A 24441-nucleotide genomic window follows, 5' to 3' on the forward strand; every position below is an offset into this window, starting at 1 on the left:
CTATAAAGAATTTTGATATTCTTGATTAACGAAAAATAAATTCTCAACTTTATCCAATTTTAATGGCAATTACAAGAGATTTCCTAATCGTTCAAAGTTCAAGTGTTGCTTTTGAATCAGTATTTTCAGTATGTGAAAAATCTTTGGTGAACAAAGATTAATTTAAAACAAGAAATACTTAACATGCCAACATACCTACAAGATTGGTTCGTAGCCGATAAAAAAATAGGAACGCTACAGTGATAGACGAATTTCAAAGCTCAAGCACCGACAAAGACCCAGAATATTCAAAATATATTTTAATAAATCGTGATAAATTTTAGATGTTCAATTATAAAAATCAATGTTTAAGTTATTCTATTTTTATTTTTATTATTAGTCAGTATTGTTTCTACTCAAAATACTAAATAAAAACTTTCATTAATTGAAGTAATTTTATAATAAAAAATAATAAAAGTCGGACCTGGAATCGGTTCGTCCGGAACCAATTTCGATCCGGTTCCGGAAGCACCCGACCCGTAACTGACCGGAATCGGAAACGGAACTGGAACTGTTAAGCATGCCTGCACAAGTCTACACAGAGTCAAGTTATAATATCCGATACAATAAACTGCATTTTCTAACATCCCCCTCGGCCCCTCGCTTCTTGTTTCACATGTCAGATAATTGCACAAGTTGAAATTTTGGCTTAGGTTTATTTTAACCAAATGTTGATAGAAATTCATTGACACAAAAATAGTTTGCTATGATCAAACACTCGAATATTTTACAAATGTCGAGACATCAAATTCGTGCATGTATGTTGGGACAAAATCCAGTGAAATGAATGGACGAATGCCAACACCAAATAAATTACCGAATTACCTGACCTGCACAAGAACGGCAATGCGTTTTGCAGCTAAGAATGAAGAGATGACATTCCTTTTATTGACCTGATAAGGTTAAACAGTAGTTCTTTAGCCATGCTGAAGCAGATGTCAAGACACGAAGCTCACCATCGAGGAGATCTTTAGCAAATTTTCTCCTCCGGACACTGTTTTCTTGCAGGTAGGGAGGAGTCGGTTCTAACAACTGAATGGTTGCAATAAAAAAGTCATTTCAAGTCCATTCCGTATCCGCACACACAGATTAAAAGGATACCAATAAAAGTTCAGTGAAGAAACGGTTATTCTCATTTCTAAAACTATGCACTTTTTTATTCCAGTCATGTTTCTTCTCAAAGGCATTTCCCCTAAAAACTTGTTCCGAAGCTGCAGATTCCGAACATCCATCTTTTATTTTTAAATCTGGCTATCCAAATGATTTTCTTTTTATGGAACACAAAAGCAGCACAGCTTATTATGACAAACCGTTGGACACTAAACATATTCCCAGGTTTTGAGCTTATGTCCCGGTATATCTAGACAGGTGTTTTTGTTTTAAGCATTGTCAAGAATTGAGTATTGACTATGCTATCATCCAGCTCTCCTGACAACAGCACATAATGTTCCCTCTTCAAATGGTAGTGAACAGAAAAAGAAAAATTAATCATGCAGTCTTTCTATCCCCCTAAATCATAACTAGAACAGACTGTCACCTTTATATGAGCCTTATGTTCTTCAATTAATTGAGCCATTTTTACTAGTAAAAATTGATGTGCTTCAATTTCTCTGATCCTGTTCTTCAAAGGATATCGAGCAAGACGACCATCATTTTGTGCAGCTTCTTTAACCATGGCATTGATTTCTGGATGATGAATATTCCATTTGAACTCAAAGAAGCAAAACAAATACTTCACAACAGAATGTCATGTTCACCACCTTGCTGAGAATTTGAACTCACAATGCGACCAAATGCACGAAGAGCTTGTGGGATTCCCTTCCCCTTCTTACTTCCAGCCCGTACTTCTCTACAGAATCATTAGAAATTAGGGGTACTGTATGAGAAGATTGAAGAAAATATTAATCTTCATTAATTTATGAAAGTACATGATTCACTGTAAGTTTCTTCCATTATTTAGGAAGAGATACGCAGAGAAGGAAACAAATCTCTAAAATCTGTCAACAACAATATGTAGGATACGATCAAGGAAATAGTCAATGTAATCTACAATTATTAGTACTGAAATCCCGAAATTTCCAACCAGCATGAAACCAAAATCATTGTTTACACAAGGTTTCTAATAGACAAAAGCCGTAATTTAAATCATTAAAATGATTGAGGCACTCATATTCTTAGAAAAAGCTTGGCTCAAGGTATTTACCTAAATTTCATCAGCCATAATGGGTAAAAATAGTTTGACAAATGAGAAGTTTATTAGCTGATAAGAAACCGACATAATATAAAAATTCATATGCTCCTTCACATATTTTGCAACTATATTGACAGTTTTAAAAAGTTTAGAAAGCAGGGTAAAGTAGTCTACAAGTCTACTTAAAATTTCATCAAGTAGATGGAGGAACAAAGTAAATGAACTATTATATATTTGTCAATAAACAATAATTTTAATCCATTAACTTGATATCCGTCAGAAAGGGAGAGGATTTAGTGCTTCTCGACAGTTATATTATATGAGACTCCGTGACCATGTACCCAACTTGATTCTGAAAATATTTCCTTCAGAGGTAAAATCATTGATCTCTTTCGTGTTTCGTACACGATATCTTTCAAGAAGTCCCAACTTCCATGCATTAAATTGGTCATCATGAGGTATGCTAAACTCAACTAGAACCTGAAAATAACTTGTCATTTTATCAGAATATAATGAAATAGATCTAAAGATAAAACAGTGAGTAAATATCCAAATTAGAACAGGATAACTATTGTGGTGTAACTGCTAACATTTTGTTAAGTTTAAGAAAATAAGAAATAGGATGAACTTAAAAGGGATAAGCCTCATGGTATTTTAATGGGTGCGATTTTTTTTTATCGCATCAGAAAGGAAGAAGAAAGAGGAAACGAATGCATCAGGAAACTCGCACATACCCTTGAGAATTCATTTAATTTGTTGCTCTATAATCTAGCACTATTCCGTATTAAGAAACCCAAAACATTTCGGACCTTGAAACGGAGAGTGGTGATATATCTATACATGCAAGGAAACAACCATGATGCCCTACAAATATAGGAACAAACTAATGTAAACGAGAAAAAGTAATATGTTAAATACCTCATACAAGTTATGAATATAGCCTTTTCTTTTATACTTAATAATCAATAAAAAAAATTTAGGGTAACCTGATCGTAAATGTTGTGAGGAACAGTGAAGCCAAAATCCAACAGGAGGGTAGCATTTGAAAATCTACCATATCTTATCAGGATCTGCGTGCAACATTTTGTCAGTTATAACTAAGAGATTTGATTTACACTATTAATAACGGCAGGTGAAAGCTTTGTAACAAACAACACACCGTAGAATTTCCATGGGAGTAAAATTCAAGCAGTGTTTAGAGAATAAAGAGTACAATATTGCATCAAACTTTAAGAGAGACTCGAGGAAACTTTTCGAACTGATTTGTTAAATGACACGGATAACAAGAAAAATATACTATTAGAATGGTCAATCTAAAATCTTAAGAGTTATCGGGCATTTTCGGTTTATCAAGATAATTCTAAAAACCAAGTTTTGTAGCATTCAGCTACTTTAAAAATAAACATTTAAATGTAATTTTTTTCAATATCAAACCTCATGGAAAAAAAAGATCAACTCCTAATGATTCTTAGATAGAGGTATGTCAAAGTTACATTTATTTTAGAATTTGGAATACATTTTATTTGGCAATGGGCATGTTTACCTTTCGTAGACTTTGTGATGCTGATTATGTTCAAAATACAGCCGAGATATTGTTCATTTGCTGTTCATCTTTAATAAGATTGTTAACTGTGTCTCAACAGTAAGTTTAACCCATGGGTCACCATAGTATCACAAGTACAGTTTTTACAGAGAAAGAACTGGATAAACTGAAAAAAGTGACAAACAGCTCAATCCATCATCTTCAATTTGCATGTCAATAGATTAGCTAATAAATGAACCAGGTAGATCTGGCCCTAAAAGAACAGTTAAATTCATAAAAGCTTGCAATTTAATTTAGATGCAACAGCAATATGCTTAAGATGGACCTGATCACCTGGAGCATAGTCACGATCAGCTAAAACCTGTACAGGAATAATGAAGACGCTCAACATGGAAGCCAACCCAAGCACTTTAAATATGATTATAACAAGTTAAAGTATGAACATGGTGAACATGTTCATGATTGCTAAAACTGAAAGTGAACCCTCACATGCCTAGTGACTTTGGTGGAGAATTTAGAATAGTAATGATCTTTTACATGTTTTCTGAAAGAACTGAAGAATAAGGAAATCCAGTAAATGATTTGTTGGAAATAAAAATGCCCAGAGAATCAGTTGAAGACCACTACTTGAGGGTCAATAAAGGAGGGGGCAGTAAAAAGATAAAGGTATATGAGAAACAAAATATATGGAGGGCCTATCACAAAATGGCTTTGCATTTCTATGCTGCAAGAGATAGCCGTGTAGATTGACCATGACATGATTAAATTAATCCACTTAATACAAGCCAAATGAAATCAAGGATGACATATTTGTGATAGCAGTGTGACTAGAACCAATGTGAACAAAGATACAGCATGTACATGCACACATGCGTAAAGTCGTAGGCAGATGCATGCACATTTCTATATATATGTGGATGAAGAAATTATAATATGTGTCTGTTGCTGACTTGCTGTCCTTCAGCTCCATAATACATTTTGTTTTAAAGATAGTGCTGACATCCATTCCTAGCATGGGGCACTGGATAGGTTTGAATATCCAGTTGGATGTTTACAAAAAAGTATATTTAATGATGTGTCATAATGCCGCAACAGAGTTGTACTCAATCGGGGCTTCTACTTTACAAAAAAGATGTAAAAATTTTATAAAACTATGAGCCTGTTGAATTTATAAAATTAAGATGAAAGCAACATAATCAAAGAGATGTAAGAGCAAAGAATAGAACAGAAAATGCAATGCATAATAATGAAACTATAAGCTCCAATGATCTATATGGCAACTTTATTTCATTGCTACTTTTTTTCATCATTACTCAATTCAATAAATCCCAAAAAGGGCGCATGGAACTTTTCAATCCCTTTCTATATGGTTTGACAACTGTTTCCTTTTTGTGAGTGCATAAAATGATTTTTGAGTATGTGCTAGTGGTGAGAAGCGAAGTGGACAAGTGATAAAAAAAACATACCTCTGAATGTTGTTTAAGTTCATCGCTCAATACATGTGCTTCTGAAGTTCCATCGTGGTTGAGAAAATCTGCAAAGGGAATCTGAAAAATACTTCAGCCTAATTCTTTTAATTAACATCATGGAAAAGATAGAATCATAGAACTCATGAGAAATTAAATAACAGATACCAAGGATACACCCCTTGAGCTTTCCCACGCACGAGATGTAACTGAGACGTAGAGAAAGAATCATGAAGTCTTCAGATATGAAAAAATGCAATACCAACGCACGGTCAACTTAATAGATAAGCCATCCAATAGAGTAGTGTAAACAACATTCCAATTTTAATGTCAGAATTGAATTCCTGCCATCTACACTAGCAATCAACACATAAAAACCAGCCGTGAGGGTAAACAACGGAGTAGGTCCTTCACCATGCAACACAAGTTTCATATATTAATAACTCATTTTATCACAAGAAAAGTGATATTCAGCCAAATACCCAAGTGGATGAGTAGTTCAGAAATTAAGAATGCAAAATAGCTTAGTGTTTAGGACAGCTACTAACAAATGAGTGCATTGGATTTCTCAGTAGTAAATACCAGTCAAGCAAGCCCAATATCAGAGGATATATAGCGAAGAAGTAACCCCTGATAATTGCTCATGGCTGATGTATTGTAGAACTATGAAAGAGCATGGGGTGGGTTTCAGCCAGTAACTACCCATACATACCACGAGGAACTGAATATGTTTGTAAGATATAGCTTCTTTGATAACTCATCAGCAATTTAGAACTTAAGCTTAAACCATCTTACAGCGTACTATAGTTAAGATCCTTAGAATTCAGAGAACGAGATTAAGTGTAAAATGAAGAGACAAAAATACGAGATTATTCACCAAAAAGGAAAAAATAAAAGACAGAAGTGATTTACTCCCAGGAAAAATAACAAAATATTTTGTTTACAGTATTATGAAAGGCGTAGTTGCAAGAAGCATCTATAAATCCGTAGAGTGATTTCTTTAGCTTGACACCTTTGGTCTAAATTGATCAGTAAATCCAGGTGGTGGTTCCATGTACACTTCCTCTTCTAGATCACCATTTAGAAAGGCGTTCTTCACGTCTAGCTGATTTAGTGGCCAATCAGCAGCAGCAAAGAGAATAACTCAAACCGTATTGAGTTTGGCTACTGGAAAGAGTTTCTGTGTAGTCAGCTCCATATGTTTGGGTGAAGCCTTTGGCAACCAACCGTAGAGTTTTTTTTTTAGAGCTCTCATCTCCTCATAAATCGCCTCTCTCCATTCAGGGATCTCTAGAGCTTCATGTACATTATTAAGAATACTGATGACATCTCACTGACAGACAAACGAACAATAGTGGGATGATAGCTTTTTATAAGAGACAAAGTTTGAGATTGGGTGTTTTGTGCATGATCGGGTACCTTTTCTCAGGGCAATGGGAAGATCAATGTTGTCGTTTTTAGGAGTGGTCGAGGCATCATTTTAAGTTTCAAGATCCAGTCCACGAGTTGACGTATGGCATTGTTGAATGACAGAGTCCCCCCTTTCTTTGCATCTTTCTTCCTTGCATAAACCAACCATTTAAACTGTTTCTCACTTGTCTCCACTGTTACGTCGGATCGATTAAAGTTTGAAATTTCATAATTTCCTAGTTCTATATTAAAATCAGGCTTGGTTAAGTGGTCATCTTCACTATCTCTACACTCCCCCTGAAGATGAGGCGTGAAAGACTTGCCTTCAATGAATGTTGCTTCCATGGAAATAAAAAAAAATTGGCAACAGGGTCAAAACACCTGTACCCCCGTTGGTTTGCATGATACCCAATAAAGATACATTTTCATGCCTTTGGGTCCAGTTTCGAGATACCATGATCAAAGTTATGAACAAATGATAGACTACCAAATATTTTCTAAAGGATTTTAGTGAGAAGACGTGTATTGGGAAAAAAATTTTGGAAAATATTCACGGGGGATTGAAAATTCAAAATCCTAAATGGTAGTCTATTTATCAAATAGGTGGCTATTGAACTCCTTCCTCCCAAAGATACTTAAGCACTTTAGTTTCAAAACTAATCGCTCGAGCAACTTCAAGGAGATGTCTGTTTTTTAGTTCAGTCACACCATTTTATTGAGGTGTATAGGGACAGGAGCTTTGGTGAATGATCCATTTCCCTTGAAAAAACTTGCCAAGTATATTGATAAAGTATTCCTGCCCATTATCACTCCGAACAATTTTGATCCTAGTGTGTAATTGAGTCTGAATCATTTGGAAAAAATTTTGAAATATGACCCCTGCATTAGACTTATATTTCAAAAAGAAAACCCAAGACAGACGTGAATGATCATCGATAAAAGATAAAACCACTGTTTAACAGTAAATGTTTCTACTTTTCATGGGCCCCAAACGTTACTGTAAATCATTGTAATGGTGCGGACTTTTTATAAGGTTGAGATGAAAAAGTAGCCCGATGATGTTTGGCTAACTCAAAATATTCAAAATGCAAAGTAGAAATATTTTTACTTATAAACTTGGAAACAATTTTTTCAAATAAATAAAGTTCGGATGACCTAATCGACTATGCCATAATAAAATATCATCAACACTTGAGTAGGAAACATAATTGAGACACTAGTCTGGATCACGTCAGCCAAGGAAGGAATTGGCAGTAGAAAGTAGAGGTTGCCATCTTATTTAGCATTGCCAGTCATCATCCCCGAGGCCAGGTCCTAAAATTCATAATGAGAGGACAAAAATATGATCGGGACACGTAACATTAAGGGTGGGTGAGTTTTCTGATTGACAAGAGATTATACGATATAGGGGGAACGCGAAACACATTTGTAAGAGTCAAAGAAAGAGAAATAAACAACAGTTCATTTCCCTACAACAGATGCAACAAAGACATCAGCAAGTTTAACTTTTTGGTTTCCTGCACACGGGACATATGAGGAGAACACTTGCGATGAACCAGTCATATGATCTGTTGCTCCGGAATCTAGAATCCAGAAACTGCTAGTGGTCGAATTAGCAACATTTGCACAAGGATAAATACCTATATGGACCAAGGAACATGAGGGCTTGGATTTATCACGTCTAGAATCAAACAATTGGAATAGTTGATCTAACTGATCCTTGGTGAAAGGAAGGGAATATGACGAGGGTTAGGGCATTCCAAAATCTTCACCACCTGTTTGAAGAGCTCGACCACCGGTATTCGATCTGTTGGTGCCAATTTTTTTCTTAAGATAGGCCGGTTTCTCATGTATTCTCCAGCATGTTTCTATGGTATGTCATCTGTTTTTGCACTTCTCGCAAAATGGTCACCCATCAAACCAGTCTCTCGGTTCACAAGGGCCAAACCTTCAGACTACATGGTGTGTTCAAAATGTTTCAGCATCACTAGGCGTGCTTCGAGTTTCTTCACGCTGGACCTCGGAAAACACCTCCCGAAGGCTGGTAAGAGGTTTTCGCCCAAGTACATGTCCTCGAACCTCATCCCGATCTTTGTTTAATCCAACAAGGAAGACAAACATCCTGTGTCAGTCTAGTTTTGCCTTGTAACAGGTACAATCCTTGCTACTCTCCCACTCATCTGCATCGAAGAGGTCCAATTCCTGCCATAGAACTATCGACTTGTTATAGTAAGTTGTGACGTCTTTGTTACCTTGTTGCATATGCCATAACCAAGAATTTAGCTCATATAGTTGAGAGTAGTTTTCATAATCGGAGTAGGTTCCTCGGACAGTCTCCCACTCCCGATCCGTGGGGAAGAACATGAATGGTTTACCGACTGTTGGCTACATCGAGTTGATCAACCATGTAGTGACCAATGATTTCTCGGAACGCCACTGCTTGTATCTCAGGTCAGTGGAACCCGAGACTTTCACTTCACTGTTCACGAATCCTAGCTTTCTTTTTTCCATCAATCACAAGCCGAACTGATTGTACCCACTCAGAGTAATTTTTCCCATTCAATTTGTGGATCGTTATTTGAAGAGAAGAATCTGGGGGCGTGACATGCGATTGGGTTCCACCATCACTGCTTGAACTGGCGCCTTCATTACTAGAACCAGCGCCGACCATGGCTGCTTTGAAATTCATGACCGATTCTAACCTAGACGCTCTAATACCATATAGAACAATATGGCAGGCCAGGAATATAAGGAGAAATAATTCTCTAATTTCTTATTCTTTAAAGTCATGGATTAGTATACTTTATATAGATCAAATGAGTAAAATCAAATCCCACAAATCTAGGAAATACCATGTCATACCAATAATATAGGATCCTGGTTCAAAATTGAGCCTATCAAATCCTAACTATTTCGACACAAATAGTTGCGTGTGCGTTCTGCTTTTGCAGGTGGTTGGTAGTAAGCTGAGTCATGGTCACCTGTTTTCACTTTTCATGACTCAAATACTCGACATTTCGCTCCTCTTCTCAATAAGTTATTTTTAGTCAGCTATTCAAAACTATGTATCTGGTTTTGGGATTTTGGAAATTTACAAGTCACGTAAATTGAACAATGATGGATACGTAACTAAATGGCGAGATTCAGCTAAGTTAAGACGCAATTGATTAAAGATTTGTTTGATAGTATTTTGGGAATCTGTACATTATGAAGGCTTCATATTTTTCAGGGTACAGCTGTGTCCACACTCTCATCTTAGAGAGTTTAGGAGAGTGGCAAAACTTGTGATCAATGATCAAATATTTCTGGTTCCACAAATAATGACAATCTTTCGTGTGACTAGCAGAGGAATCATTCATCATTGATGAACTTGAGATATAAGGTTTATGAGCAGTTCTCACTTGCAATGGTGGCAAGGAGATGATGCGCTTTGCGGTAGCTTGCTGCAGAATCCTATTGAATCCAAATCACAGGTCATTTTTTCTCTAACAAGACATGTTCTAAACCAAGGACCGAAGCCCAAGGTTTTATACCGGTGATGTCCTGTGTTTCAAAATTGTGTTTGACATGGTTACATGAAACAGCAAGACACAAATATGCTGTGTTTGACATGGTTACATGAAACAGCAAGACACAAATATGCCCACTTACATTGGCAGTATTGAGTCATTTTAAAGAAAAAATCAGTTCACTGGTGTCCACCGTAACCGGTACTGACAAACATGAGGATCAAGAAATAATTTCTTTGTGGTTCTGACTCTTTTTGGATTTGGTTAAGCTTTGAATGGTTTATAATTACTTTGGTCCCGTTATGACTTGAAAATGTCATTTTGAGGCCCCTTAAGTTCTCAATAGTCACGGAGATTTTCAACTAGCTTGAGTAAATTTTGTTATTTAGATCCTATGCTTATTCGAGGATCTTAGATACTATTCTTAAAGACACGTAAAGAAAACATCAACACATGAAGAGTTGACATGAAGAAAATCAATTCTGTTCAACTACAATCAGTTACATTATTATGTTGTGCCCGAATAAGTTTCTGAAAAAGTACTCTCAACAAAATGTCAAAAATCTCTCATGTGGCCAACTAGCATCTTGCTCTTCAACATAACATTTTATCATTACCTCAACAATTAACCTCTGTTATGTTTCTGCCATCAGCATTATCACTCCATGAAGACACAAACAAAGGTATAGCAACAGATAAACACTACCTTACAGTTCAATATAAATAAGCCGAACTTCTGAGTTATGACATGATTATTATACATGCAGGGGTAGAAACATTTATTGATTTTAGGTATGGTAGAGTGCTTTCAAAAGATTTCAGGAATTTTGTGCAAGGCCATTGTGGCGTCGGGCGTGCAGCTCAAGAAAGGAATATGTTAGAACCAAAGAAACAGGACTAAACTTATCAAAGATGCACATCCCGCTACTCCTATGCATGTCTTTTGGAGCAGTGGAAATCCATGAAATTAAAAATCTCACCTAATCCATATGCATATGCAAACTCTTGTAGTGTGATATCTTGAACACCATAATGAAATCCATCAAAAGTCTGCAAGTAAAACTGTCAAACGTATAGAGAGAAAAACATATTTCTTATTCTCTGAATAATGATGTTTACAAAGATATATATACACAATAACTAGGAGCTAAATTAGGAAGAGCTAATATCTAATCTTAGAGAATATTTCCTTAATCTAAATCCCACGAAATCTATGATAAATATTGGCTAAATAATTACAATTGTATACAAAATCTTATTTTTATTTTGAAAGTGATTTTACCACACTCCGACAATATGGACCCAATTATACTGGGACTAGACCAAATGGGCCAGAAGAGGCCCAAAACTCCTATATCTCAAAATAACCGGAAGAATCCAATTGGGAGAGGGATTAAATAGAGGAATTTCTTAGGAGACATTCATTCATTTATTCCATTGTTAAGGCTAGCTTGTGCCAGAACCAAGAGTTATTTTCTCTTTTAAAGGGATTAAACCCTTGGCTGACTAAAAATACTCAGATTATCAGATTGAATTTTGATTTCTATTTGAGCTTGAGTCGCTTGGAAATATAGTTCCTAACATACAGAAAACGAAACCCGAGAAAAATGAAAAACGGATTAAACATATGAACAGAAAAAGAAAATGTTGTGATCTCATTCGTAGCCTTATCTCTATCATCGAGTCTATATAGTATGCTCAAATTTTATGATGCCATCGATATAAAAACACAACAATATTTTGGATGCACAAGTGATTTTCGGAACTAAATTTAATTAAGAGGACAACATAAAAAAATTCTTCAAATAAGTTGTACGCACAATCATCAATTAACAATGTTCAGTCAACATTGCTCGTTACCACATATTACTAATTAAGATCCAGAGTGTCTTGGATTATCATAACTCACTTAACAGAGCAAATTTAATTATTCTAGTGAAACGCTAAGTGTTTCACTTTCACAACGGATTGTTGAACAGTCACTTGATTCAAAGAGTACACTAACATTTTCATCAACCACAGAGCTGTTGCTCAAGAAACTATAAACAATTCAAACACTGTGAACCTATTGGGGGAGCTATCAGATAATAGTCAATATCGAACCATAAAACGAAAAAACTAACAGCTTTAATGGCAGTGAAGTCCTTTCCAATTTGAGTCTTTTGTTTGAGTGTTTCTCTGTATAAAGCACTGGGCTGAATCATTTCTAGCTCATCATTACTCCAGAATACCTAAATTTAAGAAGAAAATGATGTTCAAAATTATCAATAAAAGCATGCTCGTTAACCAGAGTCAGAATCAGAACAGCCCAAGAATTATCTTTAGACGCAACTATGAAGAATTTGGAGTTCCATTATTTTCCAACAAGCACTAGAGAAACACCAACTTACATTATCTTAGTTAAATATAAAGAGGAACAGAAATGATTGAGTTTCTTGGGACAAAAGGATCAAAAGTTCTATACTGATGATTTTAAACGGACATTCGTCTTCCTAAGATTCACTCGCATCAAATGCATGTTATGCACCTTGCCTTTGAGTAACAATAGCTTTGAAATATTGAAAAGACACAGTACAACTACATGGAAGTTCTCTCATTAAGAATACCAAACCATAGCAGGAAGAGTAATCCACTGTTGAAAAATTGAGACAAAGGAACCGCTGTTATGGACCGTGCAGAAGAAGCAATACAGGAAGAAGTAGATTGCATTTTCTTTATATAGCTACTTATCTGGTTGGAAACATGTGGTTTGATAAGTTTGTTATTAATTTTTTTTTTTTGCCTTAAAGAGATCCAGAAGACACCAATAATGGTGAAGGAACAAACCAATTTTAAAAGAGAATTTTGTGGGGTACTGGAAACCCGACCTCTCTTCACACCCACAAAATATGGTTTGAAAGAGTTCAACGTCTTGGAAATTTTGCAGGAATCCAACCATCTTTTATTCAAATTAATGTAAGCCAATGAAGATTTTTTTTTTTTATAGGAAACTATAATTTTATTAAAGTAATAAAGTTGAGGTTACAGAAATAGTGGATGAGTCATCCACGGTACACCAACTTAATAATTTAGTAGTAGAACTTCAGAGGTAAATGAAACGCCAATCCCTAACTAGGTCTGATAAAAGTAAGTGATGAAACACTGGCACGGTAGTCGTCCATTTTGCTACCCTGAATCTAATCTTCTCCCATAATTCATCCGACGAGTCTTCTTGTCACTGAAAATTCTGTTATTGCGCTCCATCCATGTCGACCAAAAGATACAATGCACAATGATGTACCAGAAAATCCTTACTCCCTTTCCAGAGTTAATTCCGTTTTCCATGACAAACATATCTCTGGAAGAAGCTGGAAAAACCCACTCGAATCCCAGGTCTTGCATAACCCTGATCCAAATGCGTCTCGTAAAAGAATAGTGTATCAGAAGATGATCTTGATTCTCCTCACTTGTCTTGCACAATATGCACCACTGTGGACATAAGAACTGACTCGGTTGTCTCTTCTGTAAATTGTCACAAGTTTGCAATCTGCCCAGAGCAACTATCCAAGAAAAAACCTTTACCTTTTGTGGGATCGGTACTTTCCAGATGTTAGTGAAATAAGGTGAAAAATGATTATTTATATCTGGGAAAAAAGAAGAGTAAAGAGAGTTGACAGAAAAAACACCCGATGACTCCCCTAACCACACCCTTGCATCAGCCGAACCCACACTCAGAGAAACTGACTCTAAAATCCCTAAAAGGGTAGTGTACTCTCCCAACTCGACGTCATTCAACCCTCTTCTGAACCTCACATCCCACTGAAAAACCGAATCACCCTGAGTACCAGAGACCGAGTAAAAATGAGCAATCGGTTTATTGGTAAACGAAGAAAGTAGAAAAAGGTGAGGAAACCGATCTTTGAAAGACAACCCACCCACCCACCTATCCTCCCAAAACCGCAATAGATTCCCTCCCTTTAGGACCGTACCAATCAAGTGTTGACAAGAAGAATGGGACCTTGAGTCCAATTAACAACATGGCAATGAATCTTCCCTCTGCACCGTCTCACAGAAAATTCCTCATTAAAGTTTCCATTTGCTTCGCTACTCGTTGAGGTACCATAAAAAGTGACATAAAGTAAGTAGGCAGAGCGCTTAACACCGAAGTAATCAAAGTTAGTCGCCCACCCCTAGATAAGAAAGCTTTTTCCAACTTGCCAGTTTAGTTGACATCTTAGAGACTACCGGTGCCCAAAATTCAGCCTTCATGGGGTCCCCTCCCAATGGCGCCCCGAGGTATTTAATCGGCCAATTTTCTTTCTTGCAACCAACCGCTTCCGCTCAACCGTCGACCTCGTCATCAGATTGATTGAGTCCCAACAAGGAACTCTTTTCAAAATTTATTTTTAGTCCCGATTTTGAGCAGAAATATTTAAGTAGTTCAACAACGGTGAACAAGTGACTTTCAGTTTGAACGAGGAACAGAGTGTCATCCGCAAATTGTATGTGAGAAATTTCTACTTTGTCTTTCCCAACCCCAAGTCCTCTCACAGCATTTGTTGACTTAGCTTTATCAATCAATCTCCCTAACCCGTCGATCACTAAGTTAAACAGAAAAGGGGATGATGGGTCTCCTTGTCTGAGGCCCCTTCCCCCTTGAACTTCCCTCTTGGTCTGCCGTTGATGAAAATTGAATACGACACATTTGAAACGCAACCCTTAATCCAATTTCTCCACTTATCCCCGAACCCCTTCTTTTGAAGCACAAAATCTAAAAATCTCCAATCCACATTGTCATAAGCCTTTTCCAAATCAACTTTCAAAATCCATCCTTTTTTCTTTTTCCTTCTATATGCCTCCACAACTTCGTTCGCTATTAGACAACAATCTGTTATCTGCCTTCCTTGAATGAAAGCGCACTGATTTTCCGCCACAGTTTTGCTCAAGACTTTTTTCAATCTATTCGTCAAGACCTTTGCCAAAATTTTGTACAAGCTCGTAATTAGGCTGATTGGTCTAAAGTCTTTAACCTTCGTTGCATCATTTTTCTTTGGGATCAAGCAGATGTATGTTTCGTTCGTTTTTCCATTAACAATATCATCTTCGAAAAAATCAGCGAACACTTTCAAAAGGTCATTTTTAATCGTATCCCAACTTTTTTGATAAAACGCTAAAGTGAACCCATCCGGCCCCGGAGCTTTTGCACCGTCGCAATCAAACACTGCTCCTCTGATCTCCTCCTCCGAGAAAGGCTGTTCCAACTGTTCGGCCTCCATCATGTTAATTGGCATCCATTCCACCCCATCTAGACCCGATCCATCCCCTTCAGATTTTCTGTATAACTGGTGATTGTACCCAATGATTGCATTCTCAATCTGTAACTCATCTGAAATCAATGACCCATCCTCCAACTCTAGCTTTCTATAATCGCTCTGTTTCTCCTGTTCTTCAAAAGTGAATGGAAGAATTTAGAGTTTTGGTCCCCGTCTTTCAACCATATTGCTTTTGTCTTTTGATTGTCCATCTATAATTTTCGAATGATCATAGTCTCCAACTCACATCTTACCTCTCTCCGCTTCTCCTTTAGGCACTCCGACCACGTTCCCTCCGCCTCTCGCGCATCTAACCGATTAATTTTATTTCTGAGCTCCGAAATTCTGTCATTTATATCACCAAAGACCTCTTTATTCCATTTCAGAACCTTGTGCATACCAATTGAAAACTCCAATGAGAAGAACTGCATTTTTGTCATCCGTTAAACCATACGGGAAGGAAATATCCTCAAAATACACCACCACAATGAGACCAAAATAAGCCAAAAAATAATTAATGCAACTTAAGATCACAGCCATAGCTGAGAGCCTGAGACCACCATAGAAAAACTTTATATTCTCCAGATTCATTGCCATAATACTCCGATCGTATTGTTTACTGGGTTTTTGTTACAGATCTAAGTGTATAGAGGCAAAATAATATGGGCCCTAATGTATTAGATTTAGGCTCAAGAGTTTCAATTAATAGGAAATCTTGTAATGACCTGAATCCTTATTTGATTAAATTAATAATTAAGACATGATTAAAGAGTTGTTAATTAAGAATTATTAAAGAATTCATTAATTGAAGATCAACATGTTGAGATCCACTGAATTTAAAATGGATCACTCACTCTATATCAGATTACATTATCCCAAGAAATCCAACTAGACGAATGAGATTATAACGTGGCAGATAAGATTGAATTCGGATCTTCTGAACTGGACCGGATGCAGCCAATAAATGGAAACTAATTTCATTTGTTTCCTACATCGCTTTTCTTTAGCTACTCTCTCTCAAGTTCTAGCCAATTACCTTAGGTTTTCTAGCAAGTTTCTAGGGCAGTTTATTATCGGGAAACTTTGGAGCTAGTGTTGACTTGAGTAGGGGTCGGTAAACAGGGACACACAGATCGAGACGTCATCAACAGGCTGACGACATGCGTGCATATCCTAAAGGCTTAAATAGTGATTTAAGGATCATTAGGAATAACTTTGAAGCATGTTTAGTGATTCTTGATCTGGCATGATAGTGATTTCAATATGTTAGACATTGTCTAGGTTCAGAATTGTAAACTTCTATCAGATTATTTTAAAGAAGTACGTGATGTACTCATTGAGATATCTAAGCGTAGCATAGATACTTATATGTTGCATATTTATCTGTTGCACGATACATGTTTTACTGCTTTGACATATTATTCATGACACATCACGTTGGATCTGATATCTTTTGAGATATACCAATTTTGTTGGGATCGTTCAGCCCTGTTATGTATTGTGGACAGTCGGGTATCGAGAGCTACAGTGTCCGACAGGACCCGCGAGCTGTGATGACCCTGGACATTGTAGGTCCACGTCTTGATGAAGAGTGTGGGAGCCAAAACATGTCTAGGGAAGATCAAAGACTACACACTCAGGTGTCTCTATTGAACATGAGATTCTTGACTTGAACCTCGAGATCTGAGTGTATTGCATTTCACATGCATCGTATCAGTTTGTATACTCGCACATTCTCATATCAGGCGATTGTCGCTCACGTCCTTGTTTTCATCTTGGACACCTCATTCCACGGGATAGGTCTTAGGTTGGACGATTCGGACGGCCAGGACAGTGGCTAGACCAATTGGGTTTTCAGTGGTAATCCGTCGTGGAGGTTTTATTGGGTTTCTCGTATTATCGTGCACGATTATGATTTTGATTTTTTGTTGTATTAATGATTAAGATTGAGATTATTGTTATGTTTTCGTTTAGGTTGTAAGATGATTAAGTTATTTGGTTTTCGCTGTTTAACTGTGGTTATCAAGTTTAATTATGCATGCTTATTAGTCTGTTTAGTGGCTCGGGTAAGGGGACTACAAATCTAGACATAGGGAAAAGTAAATAAAATGTGAGGCAAGTGGGGGGGACATTCATTCAGTTATTTCTTTTTTTTCTCTAGCTTAGGCTAGGGAACTTACTGGCAGTTGGCTAGGGATTTGTTAACAGACTTTATCTCTGGTAAATCATTGCAATTACATTTGCAATATAATTTTAGTTCTTTAATTGTGGTTGCAACAATTGGTCCGACCTGTCGGATGTCAATCGAAGGGAAGAAGAGATGGCAACCACAGAGCTGGACATGAGAATTGATGCATTAGAAGATAAGATGTTGAAGATGGCAGAGGATAAGGAACGATGACGTTGAAATTACATGAGACTGTAATATCAATGACCAAGGCGATGCAAAAATTTCCAGGTCTCGTGGATTTGGAGGAGTCATCCTTGGAAATATTGGGTACGTGTGCAATTAAGAAGGAAGAGAAGGAGTTTAAGAATTTAAGAACCAAATTGCAGGTAAATCTGACAGAAATGCCTATGAGTGTGAAGAGGAAGAGAAATCAAATTGGCAAACTGTCAAAGAGGAAAACTTGCTGATCGAAGAGCAATTGCAACGTGATGATGAATCCTTGTAGCACGAAACATCCACTCGAACATAAACAAACTTGTTTCAACAAAAGTAAGCCCAGAACGATCCACGCGTTTATGGAAGCTACTACTCGTATGGGGATCTGTTTGCGAGTCATCATCAAATTATTTGCGTTCGTCAGATAGTGCTTAAGATCCAAGGATTCATGTGGAAGGAAAAGAAACCACCAGATAAGACGACACGTTCATGGGCATGTCTATGGGCTAGTTGCCATGGACAAAATTGGGCCCAAAGAAATGATAAAGGCTCGTAAATTAAATGGGTAGAGCACCTTGTGTCAAATAGTAGGATGACGACAAAGGAAGGCGAAAACAGCATGGAAGGGAATTTCCGCAGATAAGATGAGGAACAACGGGCATTCAGGAGAGAAAATTCACTAGGGTTCGATGGGAGATAACTGATTAGATGGATTATGAGAGCTGTGCAATATAAAGACACAAAGTTGTCTCTCTGTGTATCGCTACATTGTTGCAAAACCAGCATAATGTAGAGGTGTTCCTCGTGAGAATGGAGACCTGGGCAGATCAGATGTGGTCTGTGGATGACGAGGGATATGTGGGCTATGTCATTAATAAGCCCATAGATGAGATTTGGACAAGAAAATTAGGTCTGGAACCAATTACAATTTTTATGGTTTTGGAATTTATTCATAGAAGTGCACCTATTCAATTTGTCACGTCTATGGGAGAGAGAATTGGAGGACGGTGGAATCAACTCATTAGCGCGTTTTCAAGTTCTCACAAGGAGGGTTAGACAAGGTGCTGTGGAAAAGGGAAATCCTGATGAGGTGGGGAGTGGCAAAGAAGATGGGACTCTTATGCAGCATGATTTTCGTGACTGTGTTTTGTGTTTTGCTGTTGGGTCCTCTCATCAAGAATGTCATGGTATCCTTCTTCAATTGTGTAATAGAGCAAAAAAATCCATAGCAAACTTCCCCAAACAGATTTTTGTTTTGAAGTTTCTTGACAACAGTTATGCTAGATCTCATTTACTTCTTGTTGGTGACAGTGACTCCTTTACGAGTTTTTCTGATAGACCAATTCTGCCGCCGATGTCTTCTAGTCATAAAAAAATGACACCACCTCCTTGCATCGATTTCTTTTACAGATGCATCTTTCTAACCTTGGTCATGTTAGCTCGAATCTTAGTCAGGATACTCAGTCCTAATGGAGAGGGTTTACTTGGTTATAGTGGGGAGCATGCGTCTTTGATGGATGTAAATATTGCTTCTGGGAGTGCAGGGAAGTATATCTCAGAAGACATCACAAAGCTTATCAGTTTTAATCTCATACACAAAAGTACAGAGTTGTACTCATCTGTGTGGGGTATATATCTGAATGGTTTTCCAGCAAGAAGTAAAATTTCTGCAAGGCTTAAAAGGTACAAGAAGTTTATCAAGATTACAAAGGGAACTATAAAAGGAGTGTCAGGTTGTTATAATGAAATTGAGGATTGTAATGAAGGTATGGTTTTTCTAGGTTATGAGATTGAGACAACTATTATGCATGAGCGCTTGTGTATACGTGCATACTTGTTGCTCAAACAGAGATTGAACAATGATTTGTGTTTTATGATTACTTATTTGAATTCAAGTTACTACCTCGGGTGCATGATAATCAGGGACTGCCATCAAGGCTGGAAAATTGACCCATCACCAGTTAGGGCATCGATTTGTACGGTTGAAAGCTTGACCATGTCAAAAGAGCATAAGAAAGAATTGGACTTTGCTATTGCAACTCAAGCTCTGGTTCGATCATATTTTGAGGTCACGAAGGTGGTAGAAAATATAAAGAAGAACGTGGTTGCAGCTGAAATGGAAAATGACATGCACTGAGAGAGAGAGTTGAAGTATGAGTATCAAAATGGAAGAGAATTTTATCTGGTGTCGTTATCTACCACACAGAAACAGAGAATGCTTTACTAGATGGTCCAGAAAGTGAAGACGCAGACTATGATGAACTAGAATTGGATGTTGAATAAAGTCATTATCAGCAAGTTAGGGAAAAATAGGTGCTGAATACATAGAAAATCAAGTTCTAAAACTCAGCCTTGAGGACAAGGCTGCTTTACAAGATGACGGTATTGTTTCGGACCTAAATGTATTTGGCCAAAATAACAAGGGCTCGATGGCATTAGATTTAGGGCCAAGATTTTGAAGTAATAGGAAGAAACTAGACGTAGGGGAGAAGTAAATAAAATTTGAGGCAAGAGAGAGGACATTCATTCGGTTATTTCCTTGAGTGTTTTTTTTCACTAGCTTAGACTAGGGAACTTACTGGCAGTTGGCTAGGGATTTGTTTACAGAGTTTATCTCTGGGATATCATTTCAATTCCATTTGCAATATACATTTAGTTCTTTAATTGTTGTTGCAACAGTCTTGTTAATAGTAGAAAAAAGAACCATGAACAGAAAGGAAGAAGGGGGGAACTGAACTCAAGAATTAGGGAGAAGTAAAGTTCTCTTCCTCCTGCAGTTCCTCATTCAGTTTGCTTTGACTGACGGTCATAGAAAAAAACCAGATAAATTAAACGGCTGGGACTACAACATGATAAAAACTTGTATTTAAATCTATTTCGAGATGGCAGACACAAACCAGGTCAACTTCTAAAATAATCCTAAAATCCTAAAAGCACACAAATAGATAAATGCAATCACCGTGCTGTGCATCTTCTCCGCTTTAGGTAGGCGACTAATATAAGGTTCCCATTCAGAATTCTGCCATACCAAAGGACGCAACATATCAAATCATTCTTTTTTTTTAAAAGTGCATATCCAATCGTTAGTAAATGACCACTCAGGAACACCATTCAAGTACAGTAGCTTAATCACCCGTGCCAACATCTGCTCGAGCAAAATCAGCAAAGCAACTTTGGCAACATTACCAACTTTATCTCCCAGTAAGCAACTGATTTCTGGAGGGAGATTATCTGGGGCCATTTGCTGCAGAGTCAAAATACATAAATTAAGTTACCCTGATTTAAAACAACAACTACATCATCGAATTGTTGAGCGGAGTCTACTGCAAACATACCACACTGTATGGAACCTTCAGAATGCAGTCCCCCGCTCTTATATAGTCAGATGCATACAGTGATCTGCAATATGAAACTGGAGTTCAAGGACTCAAACAAGAACAAAACAAAATTCAAATTTGGTGTTTCTGAGACCTTCCAAACGAGGATGTTCCAATGGCGAGTAGCGACGAAATCTCGCTCCCAGCCTTGCGTTCCAGCCAAGGTATAAAATCATTGCACTCATTGTCTACCTTGGAGGGAGAAAGTGAAGCAAAATAATGAGTCGGTGGGGTAAAATTGCGGAAGAGAATGGAGAATACAGGGAGTGGAGTTCGAAGCCAGGAAGTGTTTGTGATAGGAGCGCAGTGAAGAATCATGGCTGTTTTGCATATGAACTTTACATCGTTATATTTATATGCTGGACAAGCCATAGGACACGAGGACCTCTATGTCAGCATACGCGATCCATGGGGAGTTTTGTTGTGTTAGGGTTACTTATAATCGGCGGGCGGCGGCGGCCGGTGGGCGGCAGGTGGGCGGCGGTGGCCGGTGGGCGGTCGGCAGAAGGAAGTGGCGGTGTGTTTGGATTTAGGAGATGTTAAAATTGGAAAAATAGTATGGATTAAGAGTTGGATAAATAATCTTAGGGGTGAGACAGATATTATTTTAATCTACCTAATGGCTAATATAACCTAATCATTCATAAGATGGATTGATTTGGTTAAATAAAAAACGTACCAAACGAAAGATTAGGTGGGTTAAAAAAAAATAAACCCACCTAATCAAACGAACCAAATACTGCCTTAATATCTTAATTTATAACCAAAAAATATAAATAAACATGTCTTCAAAATATATAACATATGTTATCTATTAGTTACATTAGTTTGAATGAGTGAATAATTACAGGGAAATTCCCGATCCCGCATCGAATATTTGCCTGAAGCATAAAACTAAAGAAAATATTTTAACGTGCATCAAATAAACATGTAATAATTTAAAATAAGGCAAACTAATCAATCATGCATCGCTAAAAATCATCTTAAAACTAAATAAATAATTTAACCATTTAAATAAATACATGGGTTTTACTTGTACTGATTTTGGACTCTACAGAGTTTATGTCTGACGAGTCAAACATGCTCTCACCCACTAGTTTGTGCATTCTTTTTTTGAAAATATCTCTTAGCATAGCGTGTGATAAGTGTGCTTGATTTAAACTATCTTGTTTTCTTTTGTTTGTTGTTGTTGATATCGTGTTTACTTGGACATGATTGTTCGGAATATTTTTTATTTTTAAGTTATAAAGATCGTTTTGTATTTTTGTTTGTTCCAATTAAACATTCATTCCTATAAATATTGCAAACACTTTTAGCAAATAAACAAGAAAATCTATATCTATCAAGCATAGAAATATAAATAATGTTTTTAATCAGATCTGGAACATATAAAATATCTATAAAAAACAACTTAAAGTTATTGTTTAATATCAAATAACATCTCCTATGACCTTTGCAGCAACTCTTGCTCCATTACCCATCCTCGGGACGATCTCACCTTCCTTTAGCTTTCTACTTCTTGTCATCACCTGCAAATTTTTGCATAGATGAGATCAACATCCAGTATGTAATCCTCAAGAAGTTGGATTAATTGAGACATTTATTTCTATATAAAACATACTGCTGCCAGAACCCCTGCGGACAAGATATTTCTTGCAATTATGCTTCTAATGTCTAAACTTCTTGTAGTGGAAGCAAACAAGGTTCGAGCACACTAATTTCTCAATGAGCCCAATCATCCTCACGCTATGTTTATGGTCCAATGTCTCTTCTTGTAAGAGTGATGTCATAACTCCTTTTACAATAACGTGCTTTAGTGGACGTGTTTGTTCATCATATAACTTTTGCAGGTGATTCATAAATATAAGCAGGATTGAGTAATTTTTTAATGTAAATTATTTACTAAATTTAAATATATAGAGGATATGTAGGAAAATATTACACTCAATAAACTTTATAGTATGCGTTCATTCAACGTATCTTGCTAAAAATTTGATGTTTGTGTTCGATTTTAATTTTTAAATTTTTTTTATGTGTGTGAGTGAGTGTTAGGTGGCTGGTGCGTGCACGCGCATTTGTATATCTATATGTTGTTTGTTTTGTACATACCTATTTTATGTTTTATTAAACTTATTTTAGATTTAGATATTCCTTAATTCTTTATTCTTAATACATCGTATAAGAGTGGGTCTCATGTGAGACCGTCTCACGGATCTTAATCTGTGAGACGGGTCAACCCTGTCCATATTCACAATAAAAAGTAATACTCTTAGCATAAAAAGTAATACTTTTTCATGGATGACCCAAATAAGAGATCTGTCTCACAAATACGACCCGTGAGACCGTCTCACACAAGTTTTTGTCATCGTATAAATCCTGCCCAAAATATTAACCATTTTGGTTTCTTGGTATAACTATTATTCAAATGACAATAGTATCACTTTCACTCTCACTCTAAGAAAATTAATTCTCAAAGTACCATATTCCACAAAAAAAAATTACATATATAAATGTTAAATTATTTATTCAAAAAATAAAAACTTCACCTATTATCTGTATAAAGTAAAAATATATGTAATATAATTTCATTATTTTTTTAAAAAATAATACATTATACGAAAAATAATTACAAACAATAATAAAATAATTACAAATAATTTATATATAATTATTAGTAATTTTATGTGAAAATTATTTTAATCCTTGCTCTGGAATTTTTTTTTAAAAAAAAATACAATATAACAAAAATAATTACAAACAATAATAAAATAATTACAAATAATTTATATATAATTATTAGTAATTTTATGTGAAAATTATTTTAATCCTTGCTCTGGAATTTTTTTTAAAAAAAAAAAAACCAGCCGTAGAAACATGCAATATGTGTATCTAGATGCTAATAAACGTGTAATTATACCATCAAATTATACAGAATACTCATATATCAATACGTCTAATATTTTCGCGTGACTGCACCAAACCGTATTCCATCAAGATCCAAAAAGTCAACAACTCACAAGACCTTTACTTTGTAGAAATAGAAATCACATTGACGGAAAAGAAAAGAAAAATTTATTTCTAAACAAAGAATTAAAAGAAATAAATGCTATTGTGATGAGAATATAATGTCGGGTCAATAAAAAATATATAACTCATTTAAAATTTAATTAAATAGAAATGAGTTTGATTTTTTTTAAATCGAGAAAAAAGAGTTGACTTTGTTAGGTAT

At 36.3% G+C, this 24441-nt stretch overlaps 1 protein-coding gene across 4 annotated transcripts; it reads right to left on the reverse strand.

Annotated features, from left to right (window-relative positions):
- Positions 1-327: 327 nt before the first annotated feature.
- LOC140989056 (ribulose-1,5 bisphosphate carboxylase/oxygenase large subunit N-methyltransferase, chloroplastic) lies at positions 328-21645 on the reverse strand. 4 transcript variants are annotated; one of them, XM_073458228.1, is made up of 15 exons: positions 21307-21644; positions 21171-21234; positions 20969-21079; positions 20795-20854; positions 12282-12389; positions 11139-11208; positions 10051-10102; positions 5408-5448; positions 5240-5307; positions 4099-4134; positions 3217-3300; positions 2577-2710; positions 1800-1888; positions 1577-1725; positions 333-1071 (listed from the first exon to the last, which is right to left on the reverse strand). In XM_073458228.1, the coding sequence occupies exons 1-15, from the start codon at positions 21582-21584 to the stop codon at positions 925-927; spliced, it is 1491 nt and encodes a 496-aa protein (XP_073314329.1). In that variant the 5' UTR covers positions 21585-21644; the 3' UTR covers positions 333-924. The 4 variants fall into 4 exon arrangements, with proteins under 4 accessions (XP_073314332.1, XP_073314329.1, XP_073314333.1 ...); XM_073458231.1 differs by lacking the exon at positions 12282-12389 and having other exon boundaries at positions 328-1071; positions 21307-21645; XM_073458230.1 differs by lacking the exon at positions 10051-10102 and having other exon boundaries at positions 342-1071; positions 5240-5320.
- Between the last annotated feature and the right edge of the window lie 2796 nt (positions 21646-24441).

This window comes from Primulina huaijiensis, chromosome 11 (assembly GCF_012295235.1).
Source record: "Primulina huaijiensis isolate GDHJ02 chromosome 11, ASM1229523v2, whole genome shotgun sequence".
NCBI lineage: Eukaryota > Viridiplantae > Streptophyta > Magnoliopsida > Lamiales > Gesneriaceae > Primulina > Primulina huaijiensis.

Coding starts and splice junctions, on each gene's coding strand:
- LOC140989056 (XM_073458228.1), bottom strand. CDS start 21,584: ATGGCTTGTCCAGCATATAAATATAACGATGTAAAGTTCATATGCAAA. Junction 4,135..5,239: donor AACTTAAACAACATTCAGAG/GTATGTTTTTTT, acceptor ATTCCTGTACAG/GTTTTAGCTGATCGTGACTA. Junction 1,072..1,576: donor AACATAAGGCTCATATAAAG/GTGACAGTCTGT, acceptor GCAACCATTCAG/TTGTTAGAACCGACTCCTCC.